Source organism: Choristoneura fumiferana, chromosome Z (assembly GCF_025370935.1).
Source record: "Choristoneura fumiferana chromosome Z, NRCan_CFum_1, whole genome shotgun sequence".
Lineage (NCBI taxonomy): Eukaryota > Metazoa > Arthropoda > Insecta > Lepidoptera > Tortricidae > Choristoneura > Choristoneura fumiferana.
Window position 1 is genome coordinate 11805663 of NC_133472.1, and position 17691 is coordinate 11823353.

Genomic DNA, 17691 nt, shown 5'->3' on the forward strand with positions numbered 1-17691 from the left:
CAGGACAGGATGTTACATATGAACTTGTCAAGGTATAGCTACGCTATACTTATCTTGCCCATTTTTATTGCAGTGGTCTAGTCCTTCAAGATCTGACTTTCGTGCACATTGGCAATCCTGATCTGCTACCTGACGGTAGCATCAACTTCACCAAGCGGTGGCAGCAGTACCACATCATGGAAAACATGAAGAGATTCCACAAAGAGTGTGTATCCCAAATTTATATTTTTCCTTTTTTTTTAGTAAATTTTTCTTGTTCACAATTTGCGAACCCCGACAGAAGGTACCCACGTCTAATCTTAAATGAATAAAAAAAAACTTTGGTAAATTTTGTCATAACACTCTCAACTGATTGGCCTCCTTACTGTATAGTTAGATAACCAAACCGTTTATTTGGCAGTTAATTCAGGTTTAATCATTTATTGCATATTACCTTCGACAGCAGACAGTACAAGTTCAAGAAGAGCGAACGCATCCAGGCAATGTTTAACGAGTTCGACGACGTGCTCAGCGAGGAGGCCCTGTGGCAGATATCGGAGAGTCTGAAGCCGCGCGCGCGCAGCGCTGCGACCTCCACCGCGCCCGCGCCCGCTCCCGCTGCCGCTCCAACTCCCGCGCCCGCGACCGCCTAGCTAGTGTCGCTCCTTAACTGCGCCAGGATGAGCATGGCGGTTAGTTCACCACCACCATACTCCACTTAACGTCAACACCTCACTGAATTTACGCTTTTTTATTGACGATAGCTAGCTTAGAGTCATAACTGGGCTTTAAATGTTTTTGTCTATACGTTCATCAGTAAATAGGATATGCATTTTACACATAATATGTGTCCCAGTTACATGAAATAAATGATAATATTATTATTATTATTATTGGCCTATCGACATATAATAAAGGTTTTTTTTCTTTTTACTTTAGCAGCAGTCTCTCAAATTTATTTGCTTGTTTTGTTTAAATTATGCATAGACATCAGCAGCTCTTAACGATATAAAAATTGCACCTGAAACTTGAAATTGCACCTTAATACCGTGGGCAATAAGGTCTAACATGTAGTCCTCACTGTCTTTTGTACGTCGCTGCATAAATAGAACAAATATGTTGCAGCTATGAATCAAAGCCGATGCTATCATCTTATCTTCGCAGAGATTAAAGCAGCTGTAATAATCATTTCAAATATAATTCCAGGTAAAATTAGAATCCAAAGAATAGAGAAAACAAACGAATTGCATTGGAGAGTGCAGAGGGTTTATATCGACGAGGAATTATGTAAGTTAAGATGAATTGTGATGATCTGTCCTAAAAAGGCCTAATTATTTTAGTGTATTAATAGTAAGTGTGCGATTTTCAACTGTAATCGAACCGAGAGTAAACGCAACGTGCGTAAAACGACGGCCGGTGCGTTTCCCTCGCTTCAAATCTTAAAGCTTTTCGTGTGGAATAACAAAATTTAATAATAGTTTGAAGCCAAATATTCACTATCAGTATTTGAATCGGATAAACTATCGTCTTTTACATATCAGCATGTGACTTGCATAGTGAACTAAATAAACAACCGACGCCTTGGTGTTTAGAATAATGTCCTTGATATTCTTCTCGTTGTTGTATTTGCCATTGGTGTCAGTATAATAAGTAAGTAATTTCGCTTCGAAAGTTAAAACTTTTCAATACATCGAATTAGAGAAACCTGTTTGAAGTAGGAGTTTTAAATACATTGTATTTAATTAGACTAACAGTGCCACTTTCTTTTTGGCCTATTCCCGAGGTAGTACTTAAAACGTTTATCTATAGCTAATTTTCTTAGTATTTAAACGTAGAGCAGAGTTTTCGCCGCGGAGAAAAGTTCTTGGCACTGTAGTCCACTTTAGGTTAAGCTTGTATCGTGCCGTTAGTCGGACGACCGCCGCGACTGAATAGTTCGAAGCCGACCCACTCGGCCTTGGATGCAGTGTGAGCTTGGCCTTAGATATTATATGTGTTCTCACCATTACAATGTCATGTGTCAGTTACATAAACATAATTAATTTATAATTATATGATAAATATATTTACGATGGCGAGGTTGTCAAACATTGCCTTAATAAATACTAAAATTATATGAAATGAGACAGTTTGTTTTGTTTTTAAAGTTCATGTAAAACAATTCCGTGCAATGTGTATAAAATTAAGTGTGATAGGGCTTCCATTCTACAGTAAACAACAAATATTTTACCTTTATATCTCTTGTCCGCCGGCTTAGATTTAGGTAGAAGTTAATAACGATATCAGCACAATTTGCATGTTTTGCAATATCATCATCATCATCATCAGCCTATAGCAGTCCACTGCTGGACAGCGCCATTGCGCCCTGTCCTCGGCTAGACGCATTCAGCTTCTACCAGCAGCCTTTCGCAAATCGTCACTCCACCTGGCCCGAGGACGCCCTACACTACGTTTGCCAAGACGCGGTCTCCACTCAGACCTCGTTTACTCCAGCGGTTGTCGGTTCTTCGACAGATATGACCAGCCCACTGCCACTTCAACTTGCTAATTCTCTGAGCTATGTCGATGACATTAGTTCTGTGTCGGATAGCCTCGTTGCGGATTCTATCCTTTAGAGAAACCCCGAGCATAGCTCGTTCCATAGCATGTTTTGCAATAGTTTACATCAAACTACCGAGACATATCAATAAATTGTGTGCCAAATTTTAAACACAAAACAAATGTCGTATTTCCATATACTGTAATACGGTCCTTAACGTAAAATGCTTATTGCGATATAGTACAATAAATACTTACGGGACATCTTTACCTACTTAACAAAAGCACTTATGGTACAAAACTGTAACATATATACATGAAAGTGAGATTTGGCATTTAGATGACGCATTAAGACATTAAAGGTGTCCCTTTTTAACAAGTAAGTATTTTACAGCGGTGTTAAATAGTATTTTAAATTGTATTAGTAAAAGTACTTCCAAATAATTTCAATACGTATAAGGCGCTAGTTACTTCTTCCAAAATTTTAAATCGGTAACGCGTCAACACTATTCAGTCAGTCGAATGTATTGTTATTTAATGCAATATTTTCGTGTATATTCTTTGAAGTATTGAAGGTCGAAGCTAACTTTTATTTTTGATATTCAGAAAATTATATTTTTCCTATAACTTGCTACCTAGAAGGAGGCAACGATTTATGAATATAACCTACTTTTGAGATTTATACTTGTGTATTTTACTGTCACGGTTTGTGTCATTTTACTCTGTAAGAGCTTTAGAATCAGTTCAGGCTTTGTAGCCGTAGCCAGAAGTTGAATGAATCTTTGACGTTATTCTCGAGGTTCGCTTCATTAATACACGTAAATTCATGTTGACATTTGTAATCACATTTAAAATTATATTAGGTAAATTAACAACTAGGTATAATCGGCGTTTGATTTGCCTTAAGACGATAGAGTCTTCGATGAAATAGCAATAACTTTTGATGACTAGGGGCCATTCATTTATTACGAAAGTCATTTTTTTTTCTTACAAGTCGTATTATTCGTATCGTATCCCTCTATAATTAGAGTAATTAAAAGCTTAGAGTGGCGCATAAGGTTTAGCTGAACACTACTTCCCGCAAGATGGCTTAGGTAATAAATAAAGAGTCCCTTAGTAGAATCGCTGCACGATTGTGATACTACTCATGTAGCGTGCCGCTTGCTTCTCTGTCGTATTGACGCCCTCGGTACGTAGACAATTATATTAGAGAATGTTAGCAGTAAGCGTTATAAACCCCAATATTTATCTGTCGCTAAGATAATGTAATTGATCAGGTAGTGTGTGTATTGTTTGAAAGGAACTCATGGTTCCGTGCAATAACTAGACCAATATTTAGAACGTTCTTCAGTGCTTTATTGGTTATGTGCAGAAATTGTTTTTGGAATGTATGTAAGTTTAAATACAATTCGATTGCTAGCTAAGTTCTTAGGTACATTACCATTTTGTTGTTCGATATTATTTATTTAATGTACGTTTTGTGGAATTTAGTGACGGAAAATATATTAAAGACTGCATTAATTAATTATTCATTATATTTGACGTTGTAAATTCGTGCCAAAAATGGCATCATCACTGAAAACATAGTACGTAGTTTACCGTCGAATAGTCGCGGTCAAATTTAGTGAAGGCACCGCGTGACGCTGGCACGTAAGCACGAACAGGCCACGGGCCGGTCCGACTCCGCGTCCGACGCTGTCCGTCCGAGCTGCCGCCGCCGCCGCGCTCGTCCCTACGTGCCACGTGCGCTGACTTAACACTTTGTCGATTTGATGACGGTGTATAACCATGCTAGCTACTTTAACTGTAGGTAGATCACAGCATAGTGAACGGCATACATATATTTATGTTGTATTAGCGAGTTCAGTATTATGTTTAAATAAAATGCCATAATGTATGAAATGGATTCTATTATTATAGCGTTTATTCAGAAAACTATTGTTTTACATTTTTTATATCTTAATGTTAACTCTTACTTTAAGGAAAGGTTTTTTTCATATTATAAAAACGGTTTATTGTACATTTAAATTTACTGAGTTAACCATAAAGTCGTATTATATCTGAATTGCATGCATGTACAGTCTACATTCGTGTGTCAAGTTTTTTTTTTGTAATTATTTGTAAAATAAAATAGCACCTTATTTACAACAAACATATGTTATTATTTATTATTAAGTTCCCAAATTGTATAGTATTCATTTGAGAAGAGTGCTTAGGCATGTAAATATGAATTATCAGTACCTACCTAGTTCTAGCTTGCTTAGTTTGATTGACTTGTCGCGCGAATGACTGCTTAAACACATTAAATGGATGAATGAACACAACTTGCCACAGTCGCATATTATGTTGCACGACGCCCTTTAGGGAAGATACACATAATAAAGAATACTTGAGTAACATTTCATACCATTGCCATAACATATGATTACTCGAGAATTGGGTTATCTAAAGTGTCGCAATAGTGCAACGTAAGTGACTGTGAATATTACTTAATTATATCAATTTTATACAAGTGTTAACTCACATTATGTACTCGTATACCGGGTGTGGCCTGTAATATGAGCAAATAATTAAAATATAGATCATACTCCTCAAACTGAACAACATTAGTTCAGCGACTTTTAAAAATAATTAGTTTTTTATTTTTTATTACACTTTTAAGTTTATTCGAAGAAGCAATGTAAAGCGAAATGTTTGATGTTTGTAGCGTGACAGGCGACGTCAGTTGCGTTCTAGGATGGCGTACATTGATAGCAGTAGGTATTTAATTTGTATGAAAAAAGGAAAATTCAAAGACTCCATTATTTTTAAAAGTCGCTGAACTAATGTTGTTCAGTTTGACAAGGACGATCTATGTCTTAATTTTTTGCTCGTATTACAAGCCACACCCGGTATATGCATTTCTTATCAGTTGGTGCATCCTTGATATTTCAGTCAAGGATATCATTAGCCGTGTCCGCTTATCGAATGGTATCTCTTTGGAGTGCAGACACAGTCTGATGCCATTGACACGTGAACAAAGACAAAATAACGGCTTATCAGTAATTTGTATAACAAAGACGATTCAGCGGGGGTTAACCAGTATCACCGAAACCCCGTGGCGCACCCAGCGTGTCATAGTACTAGATAACTCAAGTGTCGAAATAAAACCACTTTAATGTCTAAACTAGACATGCTTAACGATCGATTCTATCTAATTAGGTGATTGATAGTCTTATCCCATTACAAGTAGTCACAAGTACCTACGTCCTTAAAAACGCTCCGAGACGAGATGCTTGTCGCAGTTAGTCGTTAGCGTTAGCTTAGTCGCTAGTCTTTAGATAGCAATTGACAGTTTCAAAATGAAATTGTTTATTTTTGGCGCTTTGTTAGTCAATTTGGCAAATGCAGCGCCTGCGCTCGAGGGCGTAGATCTTGATAATCCTGTAAAATTTCGAAGCGATGGTAAGTAAGTGGAATGATGGGCAACCGTTTAATAATATCTTTTGGTTGGTAACTGAGAGAAAGCTACACTGGGCTTGATTCCTTTTTGAACAAACATTATGCTAGATATATACATAAGAAGCAATAAAAGCTACCTACACGAGCAAGACTGGTCGCTACTAGCGCTGTCTCTATGTTCAACCTATTCCTAATCGATTTAAAGAAGCCAAAGCCCATACTCGTGCTTGAGAACCCAGTGTAGATGATTAAGGATTTAGCAGGCGAACTCGGCGAGTACTTCGAAGGCGATATGATACTATCATCATCTCAGAAGCGGGCAGTAACGACGGCCGTGGACGCACGCAATGGCTTGAGGGGAGCAGCGAAAAGGTGGCCCGAGCGCACAGTTGTCTATTATGTAGAAGAGAATGATTTTGGTTAGTACCGTTAACCTAATTTTTACCAGCCTAGTAACTTGATGCCGCATTTTAGGATTTAATCGTGGTTAATTATTCGTAGATGAGGATCAGGTGAAGCTGATAGAAGAAGGCATGGCAGACATAGCAAGTAAATCTTGTATTAAATTTCGACCCAGGGTGAAGGACGGCGAGCATGCGGTTGTTATACAGGTAGCGCTCACAACAACTACTTATTTATCTGTCGAAATATCTCAGCACAACACAATTGACAATAGTGTCGGGGTCAGAATCGTTAGATATCACTATTTTTTTGAATAGTTAAATAAATGAAACTATAGTAAAACTGAGGTAACTTGCCCTTGGCCTTCGTTTGGGGGTTTATGCAAACCATACCATAGTAACATAACATACACATTAACATCAGTTACCCGTACTGATTTCTTGGACACGGTATCCGTGCTTGTCATCTAGATTTGAATTATGTAGAGACAAATTACCAACGGAGACGCGTCCCTGTTTATAAGGCAAGTTGGTATATCGGCGCGTAACTTTGGGTACAACTTACCACTGCAACATTCGTTTGACGGTTGGTTCCATTTAAAGATGAAGATGAAATAATCTTCGACTTAATCATAAAGCACACAGCGTGCGGGTAATTAGTCTATAAGTATTAGTTAGATCAGTTCATCCTACCGACAGGTTCTTTACGTCATGCTGATTGCCTAACAATTAGATAACGGGCAGAAATATGTACTTGTTTTCTCATCGAGTTTTGGCTTTAAATCATTTGTTTGAAAGCCGTCAAAATCAGTAGGTACTGGCCCATCTAAAAATAATCTAAAATGAACAAAACCCAAACACCTGTTGTCGTACCTATTTATTAAAAATTGCCTAATCTAATATAATGATGCTAAATTAACTTCGTTACTAAATTAACTATCTCTCAATCAGAATAGCCACGAAGGGGATCATACTTAAGTAATTTAAGGTCCTTGGTAATATACATACCATAAACATAATGTTACTAGTTAGGTACAATCGATAAAAATTCAAAATTCAAATGACTTATTCAGTAAATAGGCCGCAATGGGCACTTTTACACGTCATTTTCTAAACTACCAGCGCTTTCGGAAAGACCATTATTGCCAAGAAGAATGCGCCGCAAGAAACTTGGCAGAAAGTCATTTTTTTTTATAATAATATAATCTAAATAAATAAAAATTAATCGTAAAATGTGTTGCTAAGCGCAAAACTCGGGAATGGCTGGACCGATTTCGCTAATTCTTGTTTTGTTGTGTTTGTTATTGTCAGGAGAAGGTTAAAATTTGGAAAAATTACAACGGGGGCGAAGCCGCGGGCAACAGCTAGTTACAAATAAAATACTTAAAAACTATATTATACAATTAAAGAAAAAAAATACAAATAATAATAATATATTAAAAACGAAAGTGATGTAGCACTTACGTAAATTTGTAGAGAAGTGGAACCACTTTCAAGTGTTTTGTATCATCACTTTGCAATAAGCGTAAGAACAATCCACCTGAACATACTTTTTTACCTCTTGTTCTGTTTTAGGGATCAGCAAACGGATGTTTTTCGAATGTAGGCTTCAGCAGCGAAGACGACGACGGTGAGGTCAGCCAAGTGTTGAATCTGTCAAAGGGTTGCTTCCGACACGGAACTATGGTGCATGAAATGTTACACACACTTGGATTTTATCATATGCAGAGTACTTACGACAGAGATGACTTTGTTAAGATAATTTGGGAAAATATAAGGGCAGGTAAACAAGTACAGCTAGTATGTTTATTGCTGAGACTATTATTAACATCACCTCACACAAAGTGTCATTGTATGCACAGCACAGTGCACAGCACACAATCAATAATCATATCATTATATTCATTATACAGTGGAAGTCTGTGGAAGAAACTGAATCGTGTGCCGGGGTATTTTGGCCACAAATTTCATGTTGATATTTGATACATCCTGGTACGAGATTCACTTTAGTTCAGTACACGACCTTCTATTCTGATTGATAAGAGTTCTGTGAAAGGAAAAAATCATTGCTAGTTTTATTATTCAGGCACTGAACACAACTTTGCGAAGTATACGAACGACACTGTGACTGATTTTGGTGTGCCGTATGATTACGAAAGCGTGATGCACTACCCTGAAACGGCTTTCTCAAAGAATGGAAACAGAACTATCATTCCGCTGCAGGTGCGTATCCTCACTCCTGATGCTTTCTAAAAGTCCCTAGTAGGTACCAACAACTAACCCGTGTCCATAACTATTAGTGAACTTCCACGGTACTTATATATATATATATATATATAAGAGGGGGCAAACGAGCGTGCGGGTCACCTGATAGGAAGCATCACCGCCACCAATTTTTACCCGACTGCGAAGATGAATGTATGTCTATTCCTATGTCCTCTCGTAACTACTCAACGGCTTAACCGATTTTGATAAATGATACGTCATTGGATTTGTCTTAATGACGCGAGTGACACTGGGTAGGTACATTTTAATTCAACATGTTTTTTATTCAAACCTATCAAGTGGGGTATCAAATGAAAGCTAATAATTAGCCCATTCTAAAAATATACGGGTTATAACCGTTTTAATATACCATTTCCACAGAAAAGTGTGAAATAAGACAATAAATAAAAAAAAAAGCAAAAAACCCGATTGCCTTGAAAAACACTTTGTTAAGTAGCTAACAACAGTTCAACAGTCGGGGCCCATTTAAATCGTGACGCTCAAAAATTCTTACCTAATGGGTCCCGACTGTTGAACTTTAAGTTAGCTACTTAACAAAGTTCTAGCCCACTAGGCTTGTTTTCTTCTTCTTAGTATCTTTTAAGGCAGTCGGGTTTTTTGATTTTTTTAATTTATTGTTTTATTAGTCTTACGATCTTGTCTCTTTATAGACTTATTATACAATTTTTTTGTACGCGTTAAGGGCACTGTAATTCCCCTAAACGGCTGAATCTATTTTGATGATTTGTTGTGCGTATTTTTGTGAGTTATTGGTTGGTTGAAATGTTTAGTTGAATCCGGTAGGTGGCAGTGTAATTTGATCATAGGAAACAAACAAGAAGGATGGTGACGGCTGTCGAGTTTGCAGCTACGGTTGGGGTTTACTACTTAATATGGTTATGTGTATATTTTTCAGGAAAATGTTAAAGTTGGACAACGTGATGGCTTGTCTGAAAGCGATATATTAAAACTGAATAAAATGTATTGCGAAGATTCGGATGGAGTAAAAATTTCGCATCGTTCTAAATAATTTCGAATACTTAAATTAGCTACTACTTTCAAACACTTGCAAATGGATGAAGTTCCTGGCAATATGTATGAGGACTTACCTTGGAGCTTATATGTAAACTGACTTTTGTAAAGATTTATACTTACTTATTCATAATCGTGTGCACTTATAAAGTGGGTAGGTATACAATAAAACATTTGGAAGTTTTATATTTTTTTTTTACATAAGTCTAGGACCCAAAGAGATAATGCTTTTTACATAATATTGTACACAACACAACCCAATACCTACTACAATTTATTATAATGTTTGTATAGACAAGTAAAATAATTATAGATATACCTATTGTGTGCTGCTCTCAATATGTTAATATTATGTAGATAGGTAATTAATAATTACGCCCACATACCAGCCTATTTAGGTAGTGCATAGCTACACAGTAGGTATTCTTCTTCTTTACGGTACAGTCGAGTTCATAAACTTGCGAGCAAAAATTTGATCAAAAGTATCTGAACACGCGACTCTATTGTTAACGGCGTAGAGCTAAGCGTGTTCAGATATTCGAGTCTATCTTACTCCGCTTTCAGGATTATTTTAAAATAAAGAAATAAAATTAATCATGTACCAACTGTCCAATACGCAGACCTGCCTAAATTGATGAAGCAATACAACCTTGTCTTGGTCAGAGTTCAATTGTAGGGAAAGCGAATAAATTGGTAATCCTCAATTGTCCTTAATTATTGCCGTAATAAAATAGCCTTTTAGGTATAACAGATATAAAGTTATATTAATGATAATTTACTTAATATATTCATTAATTGTGGTTGCTAGTATTTTTTATAGTATGGTACCTATGGTATTCGTTAATATACCTACGAATCTGTTTAGTTGTAAAAATATATTTCTTGGATTACTATAAAACAATAATTCTTTTTCCATACATAGAAATATTTATCTAGCATAAAAGTGCGCACCGTATTTCTGGTAGGTAGGTTTGGCCATAATACACCTGCGGTTAGCTGCCGTACTTATTTATTACACACTACCACAGTAGGTAGGTAATTGTGTTATTTCAATGTTGATTTCAAACGCCGTGACGAATAACTGGTAGGTATTGCTTTTCTTTCACAATTCCATTCATCCCATTACAAAAAAAAATGGCGCATTGAAGTTATTGTTGCATGGAAAAATATCGCTGTTCGATGAAGTGGTAAAATATATATCTGGGGCGAAGTTTAGCAACTGGGTGTTGCAGTGAGTGATGCAGGAGCGCGGGCCGGCGCCGCCGACGGTTGCGCGGGCGGCGCGGGAGCTGTCGCAAACGTCTTCGCAGTTACGTGTCAGCACCACTTGTGAAATGGTCGTATCTCAAACTATTATAAACCCTGTCCCACCCCGATGGATTTCGTTCTATGCAAAAAACCGCGCGATACGAACCGCACTCAAATAAGTCGGTGGAGTCTTATTCCAAATGTGAATAGCGTTTTAAAACTGGTGACATGTCGCGGTACCGTTAACATGATGCGCTTTCCAAGTCGTCACGTGCGCCAATATTAAAGGATCTTCTAGGCAGGAAATATAAATACCAGCAAATATATTATTATTTTCGTATTCAATACGTCTACAAATATGAAGTGGTATAACGGGTCAGTGATAATATTCGTTGTTGGTTTAGTTAAGTGTGCTGCGATGTCCTTTGATGAGTTGCAAGATTTTAGCAATTTTCTAAAGGAAACGTCTCTATTGGATCAACCTCTAAAAAGTAAGTCATGTATAAGTTATGTGAATGTGTAAGATTACAGTTCAGAAATTTTACTTTCAATCAGCAGAGCGAATGTTGTACTGTTTTATTTAAATTTTGTTTTAGAAAATCCTGCTGATGAAAACGACGATGGTGATCTAATTTCGGATCATGCGTGGGAAGAGAGCGGAAGATTTGAGGGTGACTTGATCCTCAATGACAGACAGAGACAGCTCATAGTCCAGGACGTCGCTGAAGGTCTTTCTAGAAATGGGCTGAAAGATAGCACAAAAAGATGGCCTAACAATGAAGTTATATTTTACATACAAAAAGAACATTTCAGTAAGTATAAAGTTTACCTACTTTATAATTCATACTGATAGAGGTTAAAATTAGGTACAGATTATCCAAAAAGTCCCCGTTATTTTTTTAGCTGGTGATCAGGTTCAGGCTATCTTAGCTGGTATCGAAGATCTAGCTCAAGCCTCATGCGTCAAATTCAGGCCGTACAGAAAAGGAGATCGTGATGCTGTTGTAGTACAGGTATGTATAAAACCTAAATGTAACACATAATATTAATTTGGAACGAACTCCAAAATAAGCTTAGCAAATGAAATACGTATGTATGTACCCATATACCTACAAGCGATTTTCAATTGCTAATTAAGGCGTAGATAAAGACCACGATCGTATGGAATATAAGATAGCATTTTATTAGTTTCTTTATTATGTTCTGAAATCAAATTTCAGGGCAGCCGTCGTGGTTGTTTCTCTCAAGTGGGATATCAGGGCGGTTACCAAGTGCTGAACTTGTCGGGCCGGCATCCGGTTGGCCGGGGCTGCTTCCGGCACGGCACGGTGGTGCATGAGTTCTTGCACACGCTCGGTTTCTACCACATGCAGAGTAGCCCAGACAGAGATGACTACATTGACGTTGTTTGGGAGAACATCGTTCAACGTAAGTATATTCACACTTGGGTAGGTACTATTTAGATCTTGGCCCACAATTAACCACTCATTAGTCGACATAAGGACAAATTGTCACCTCAAACTTTATCTTATTTTAGCAACTATTTATATGTGATTTATTAATTTATGTAAATTACAATGGTTACTATATTTTTGATCTGATGTTAAGAGTTAAGTATGCCATACTTTAAATTCATAAAATGTAGCTAAATATTCATGTTTGTGTTGACGAACGTTGACGAACTTGACATTTGACGCGAGCCGGTAAAAAGCGATATTACAAACATAGTCAAAGAAATGGCTTCCGGCAGAAGTGAGCACGTATTTAATGAATTTGCACAGTACCGCTCACTGATATGAACTAGAAAACGTCGTGGGAACAGCAATATGCAAGCGCGGCACATGGTGTCGTGTCATGGTGTCACCGACCTACCGCCATACTACGCCTCACTGAATACAAATTAACTAAGGCTTTCTAGAAAATTTATATTGACGAGCCAAAATAACGGGTCACCTTCCTTACAATGTCTTAAGTACTAAAGTATATACATACCTGGATAAGTAGTTAAAGGCAAATAAAATTGTATATATGTAAACTTTTTATTGTACAAAATAAGTAACAAACACAATTGACAGACATTGAGATATATGTATAAAGGCGAACTTATCCCTTTAATGGATCTCTACCAGTCAAACTTTGAGTGGATGAGATGAGCATTCAGTTAGGGACAGACAAAAATTGAGTTTAAAAGTTAATATAAAAAGTTAAAAATATTGGTTTTTATGAAAATAAAATAAATAGAAAAAAGTTGTTAATAATTAACTTCGTGTATCGATCTATTTGGGTTAGGTATATGTAGATAAATTATGTTCATGTAAACTTAATTTTCGTTATTTACTTCCACTTGTTTACTAAATGTCTATTAAATTTTTGCTTGTGAGGTCGGCTGACAATAAATACTTAGATATGTATTTATTATTTTGAAACTGATGATCAAAATCAAGAGGCTAGTTAGCGTAAACTGCGCACCTCGCGAATCGAACTGTAGGTAAGTGTAAGTAGATACATAAGCTCTCCCTTATGAGTACCTAGGTACTTGAGAACCTAACGTACTTATATGTAAAAGGATAGACTCACTTATTACGTCAATATGCCTGAACTCTATATTGGAAAAGTGCTAAAAGCGTCTTGTTGACGGGTGGGTAGGTACTGTAGTGCGACAAAGATCATAATTACGGTGCAAAAAACGAAAATACGCAGCTGTCTTACAAAACTAGTTTTTACAGTTCTCCTTGAATGTCGTTGTTTGTTCTGTATTCTTTTGTTCGTAGTTTTTAGTTTGTATTTTGAGATAAAAGATCTAGTAATATAAAACTAATATATATAACTTAATAATATACTTACCAAAATAAAATGAAGCACCCTCGTTGAAACGTTCATTAAGATCTTTGTTGCAATGTATCTGGTTGATCAGCTGAATAAGTACATAAATGGAGCATGTTTGTTTGTTAGCGGCTAGGCACAACTTTCGCAAGTACAACCTGTTCTCCGTATCGGATTTCGGCGTGGGCTATGACTACGACAGCGTTCTGCACTATAGCCGCAAAGCGTTCTCCTCCAATGGCGGGGACACGCTCGTGCCTAAGAAGGTAAAATGACTGCAGAAATCGCTAGAAAATTCGTTTATTTTTTGTTCGGATGTCTTAAATGTCTTAAATTGCATGAGCGTGGAGCGTGCTTCTCCTAAGCTATTGTATAGTAATTTATCTAAACCCATATAATAAACCCTTCATTATGCGTTCTAAAACAATAGATAATGACCAGCATTACGACTTTAGATTCTATTATGAACACGGCATCGTAAAGGTACCTCATTACGATACAGAAATCTATATCGTAATGAGATTTCATACATCAGTACAGTACCGGTGTAGAGTGCACTGGCTGGCGGTGCGCAGGTCATCGGGCGCGCACCGGGCGCAGGTCGTGGGGCAGACATAGTTGTCGTTGCAATGCAGGTCACTCTCAGTAATGGTTTGCGGAACACATGATAGAGGATTTAATATATGGCAATGGATGTAGATAAAATATTGTATGCAACTGTATGCTACGCCTCGTTTCATAAAACCACGCTCGTGTTTTAAGGACCCCTATTACGATAAAGTAGCATAAATATGTAACTATTATTATTAATATTTTCTTTTACATACAGTGATTAATAAAGTTCACATCGTTATACTAATTAAACATATAATCTCTATCCCTCGCCCTTCGCTGATTAACTTTCATTTCCACGTACTGAATTTTCCATACGGATATCATGCTCCTGTATATATATATACCGTTCATTAAAATATTTATACACTTTTTTCTGCTTTTAGAGTGGGGCTGACATCGGTCAAAGGATTGGCCTCTCAGACAAAGATACTGCTAAGCTGAATAAAATGTACTGTGATGCCGATTCAGACAATTTCGAAGCGGAAGAACAGAAACCGCATAAGCCTATAATCATAAAAAAGAAAAAACCTAAGAACAAACCTTTCGAGGGACATGGTATAGGATATCATCAAGGTAAAACTGTGGTTATTAAACTGCCAGCAGCTGAAACTTATCGATTGCCTGACACACCATCATATCACGTATTTGATTATTTCAGTAAAGCGCCGCAAGCCTTGTCCCCGACGCTTATTGAAGGACTTGGAATTGGAAAGAAAATAAATTACTCGTACACATTACCTGCAGTGTTTAAAGTATACGATCATAAGATGCCAGCTTTTACTAACTCAGGCCAATCGAATCCACAAAATGTTGCTAAAGAACCTGAAGTGGTGCAAGACACTGATAAAAATGTTGATGTCAATCTTTCCAATGCCGCAGATGATAAAAAGAGCGAAACAAAAATGGAGTTAGAGGATTTTGATGAGAACACAACTACGGAGAAACCAAAAAGCGAACACCAAGATTTTGACAATGGTTTTCATCGAATAGGGCAAGTAATTATAAGTAGAACCCATCCTGATGTGTACAAACCAAACACTGACTACTCTGAATTCTACAACCCAGTCAATATTCATCCAGTTACAACAAAAACAGATCAGTATCTTACTTACTCGCCCAAGGAAACGACTAATTATTTACCCAGTGAGAAAACGAATTTAAAACTAACCAGAGAATTTATTGAAACGCTCCATGATCCAAAACAAAAACATATATTTAAAGATAAGGAGCGGAATCCTTTTCATCACGAAAAACATGAATTTAATCGCGATACTGAGCTAGAAACCAATGAGCAACCTGATGAGGAAAAAAGACCAGATGTGGACATTACTTTTGGAAAAATATATCCTCACAAAAAAATAGAAGAAATTAAAAGTATATACTCTCTTGAACCGGAATACACTTCATTAAAGTATTTAGAAAATAAGCAGGATTATAGCAGTTACTACAACCCGAATGATATGTCAAAAAGAGATTCTGAGTTGAAAAACGCGAAGTACACTTTATTTGGTGAACCTATCCCTTTTACAGCATCATGGCATGTGAAAGGTAAGAAAAATGATATGTTGAATACGAATAGAAATGTTCACGACAAAACTGTGGTTCCAACACAAAACAAGGAGCTTGCTGAAGAAAATAAATCCAATGAGACCCCTAGATCCAGTAACGAAAACGAAAGCAATGTCGAAGAAAATTATAAGTCTGATTACGTTGAACCCTACGACATAGCACAACAAGGTAAACAACACAAGGAAACTGAAAATAATGAAAACAAAAACAATTCATATGAAGTGACCGAAGTCACAAAGGAACACGCCGATGCAGTTACTGAAAAATCAAATGTTAATGAAACTGATGCACAAAATTATAATTATAACTTAGAGGATCGTTTAACGAAAATACTACAAAGCTATACGAATTTTGACCCTTATGGTACAACTTTGCCATATAAATCTGAATATGATACCGAAGAGTCTTCTAGAGAGATAGAAGATTCTAGCAATGGTGCCGAAGCCGAATACGAATAGTATATTTATATGTATGTACATAATAATATGTATGTATGTAATAACTAATTTTAACTATTATTGTGCCAATCTGTATCAGATATAATATACAATGTGTTACAAAATATCCTGTAAAAATAAAGTAAATTGTTAAAGCGGAAAATACTGTCGACCCTATTATTAAGGTGTCATGTCATCACAACCGGAATTAGTACAATAACAATGTAGGTACAGCCAAAAAAACTGAATCACGTACCAGGGTGGAACCTTTGTGCTACTAATGTCATGTTGACATCCCATACATCTGTCAAATAAATCATAGCGAAATTGGTTATGAAAAGGTTCCACCTTGGTACGTGATTCAGATTCCTTGACTGTACATAAACATTGTACTCTTCATAACTAGTGACTAAATTTAGATTTTTTTTTATTTATATTCAAATATGCTTATCTTTGCCAAACAACCTGGATAAAGTATTTATGTGGGAAAACATTCTTTAAATATATTTTTTTTAGGTAATAATAATTGAGTAGGGATATAACTGGAACCATTTCGCCGCATTTTCAGGCCCCTATTTGAGAACCTCTGGATAAAACCAGAACGCAGAAATTTTTGTCATCTAGTAAGCTATAATCACATACTTAAAATCCAAAATTTCAAGTCTGTAGGTCATTTAGTTCCGAAGTTAAGCGAAAGCAAAGTTTCGCATTTATGACACTCACTCACTCATTCACTCATGATCATCAAAATAGAACTAGTAATTCCCATAAATATGTCTGTCTGTCTTTGTCTGTCTGTCTGTCTGTCCGTCTGTCACAGGGCTCTATCTCTGAAGCCGTAAAAGTTAGACACTTGAAATTTTCACAGATTATGTATTACTGTGGCCGCTATAACAACAAATACTAAAAATAAAATAAAGTTACAAATTAAAGGGGGTCGTCATACAAGAAACGTGTTTTTTTCAGCGTTTTTTGGTTGCTAGGCGTTATTAGCCGTTGCTAAGGCGAGCCACGGCAAGCCTAGCAACGGGTAGCTATGTCGTTTGAATATTTACCTCTTAGATGAATGATTGGTCTCGCGCGCTCGCTCGACTAGATACCGCCGGCGTACTTGTCAAATGCGGCAACAAATAGTACGCCGAAATCGGCGTACCTGAGCCCGAGGCGAGTCAGTCGCGTTGCAAACTGTGCGTAAAGTGCATGTCCCGAATTTTTGTTAAATTTTGGTCATAAACCGAAGTAGATGCCAGTTTTCGCAGTGAAACTGTTTCAAAATAATACTACAAGAAATAAGAAGGACACTGGGATCACATACCATCAGTAAACATCGTATAATTTCGAAA

At 36.8% G+C, this 17691-nt stretch overlaps 3 protein-coding genes across 17 annotated transcripts in view; all 3 read left to right on the top strand.

Annotated features, from left to right (window-relative positions):
* Positions 1-4663, top strand: part of C3G (C3G guanyl-nucleotide exchange factor) — a 70209-nt gene extending 65546 nt beyond the window's left edge. For 12 of the 14 annotated variants that reach the window (XM_074086556.1, XM_074086564.1, XM_074086510.1 and 9 more), the window contains 3 exons: positions 74-205; positions 443-671; positions 1186-4663. In XM_074086556.1, the coding sequence (XP_073942657.1) occupies positions 74-205; positions 443-632 (322 nt within the window). In that variant the 3' untranslated portion in view covers positions 633-671; positions 1186-4663. The remainder of the gene's footprint in view (positions 1-73; positions 206-442; positions 672-1185) is intronic. The other 2 variants (XM_074086519.1, XM_074086626.1) reach the window with 1 other exon arrangement.
* A 1125-nt stretch (positions 4664-5788) lies between these two features.
* On the top strand, positions 5789-10423 carry LOC141427309 (seminal metalloprotease 1-like). 2 transcript variants are annotated; one of them, XM_074086638.1, is made up of 6 exons: positions 5789-5961; positions 6219-6377; positions 6460-6569; positions 7935-8142; positions 8446-8582; positions 9541-10423. In XM_074086638.1, the coding sequence occupies exons 1-6, from the start codon at positions 5859-5861 to the stop codon at positions 9652-9654; spliced, it is 831 nt and encodes a 276-aa protein (XP_073942739.1). In that variant the 5' UTR covers positions 5789-5858; the 3' UTR covers positions 9655-10423. The 2 variants fall into 2 exon arrangements, with proteins under 2 accessions (XP_073942739.1, XP_073942748.1); XM_074086647.1 differs by having other exon boundaries at positions 6222-6377.
* Positions 10424-10538: 115 nt separating this feature from the next.
* LOC141427322 (uncharacterized) lies at positions 10539-17691 on the top strand. The gene is made up of 6 exons (XM_074086657.1): positions 10539-11395; positions 11501-11716; positions 11808-11917; positions 12125-12332; positions 13857-13993; positions 14726-17691. The coding sequence occupies exons 1-6, from the start codon at positions 11263-11265 to the stop codon at positions 16367-16369; spliced, it is 2448 nt and encodes an 815-aa protein (XP_073942758.1). The 5' UTR covers positions 10539-11262; the 3' UTR covers positions 16370-17691.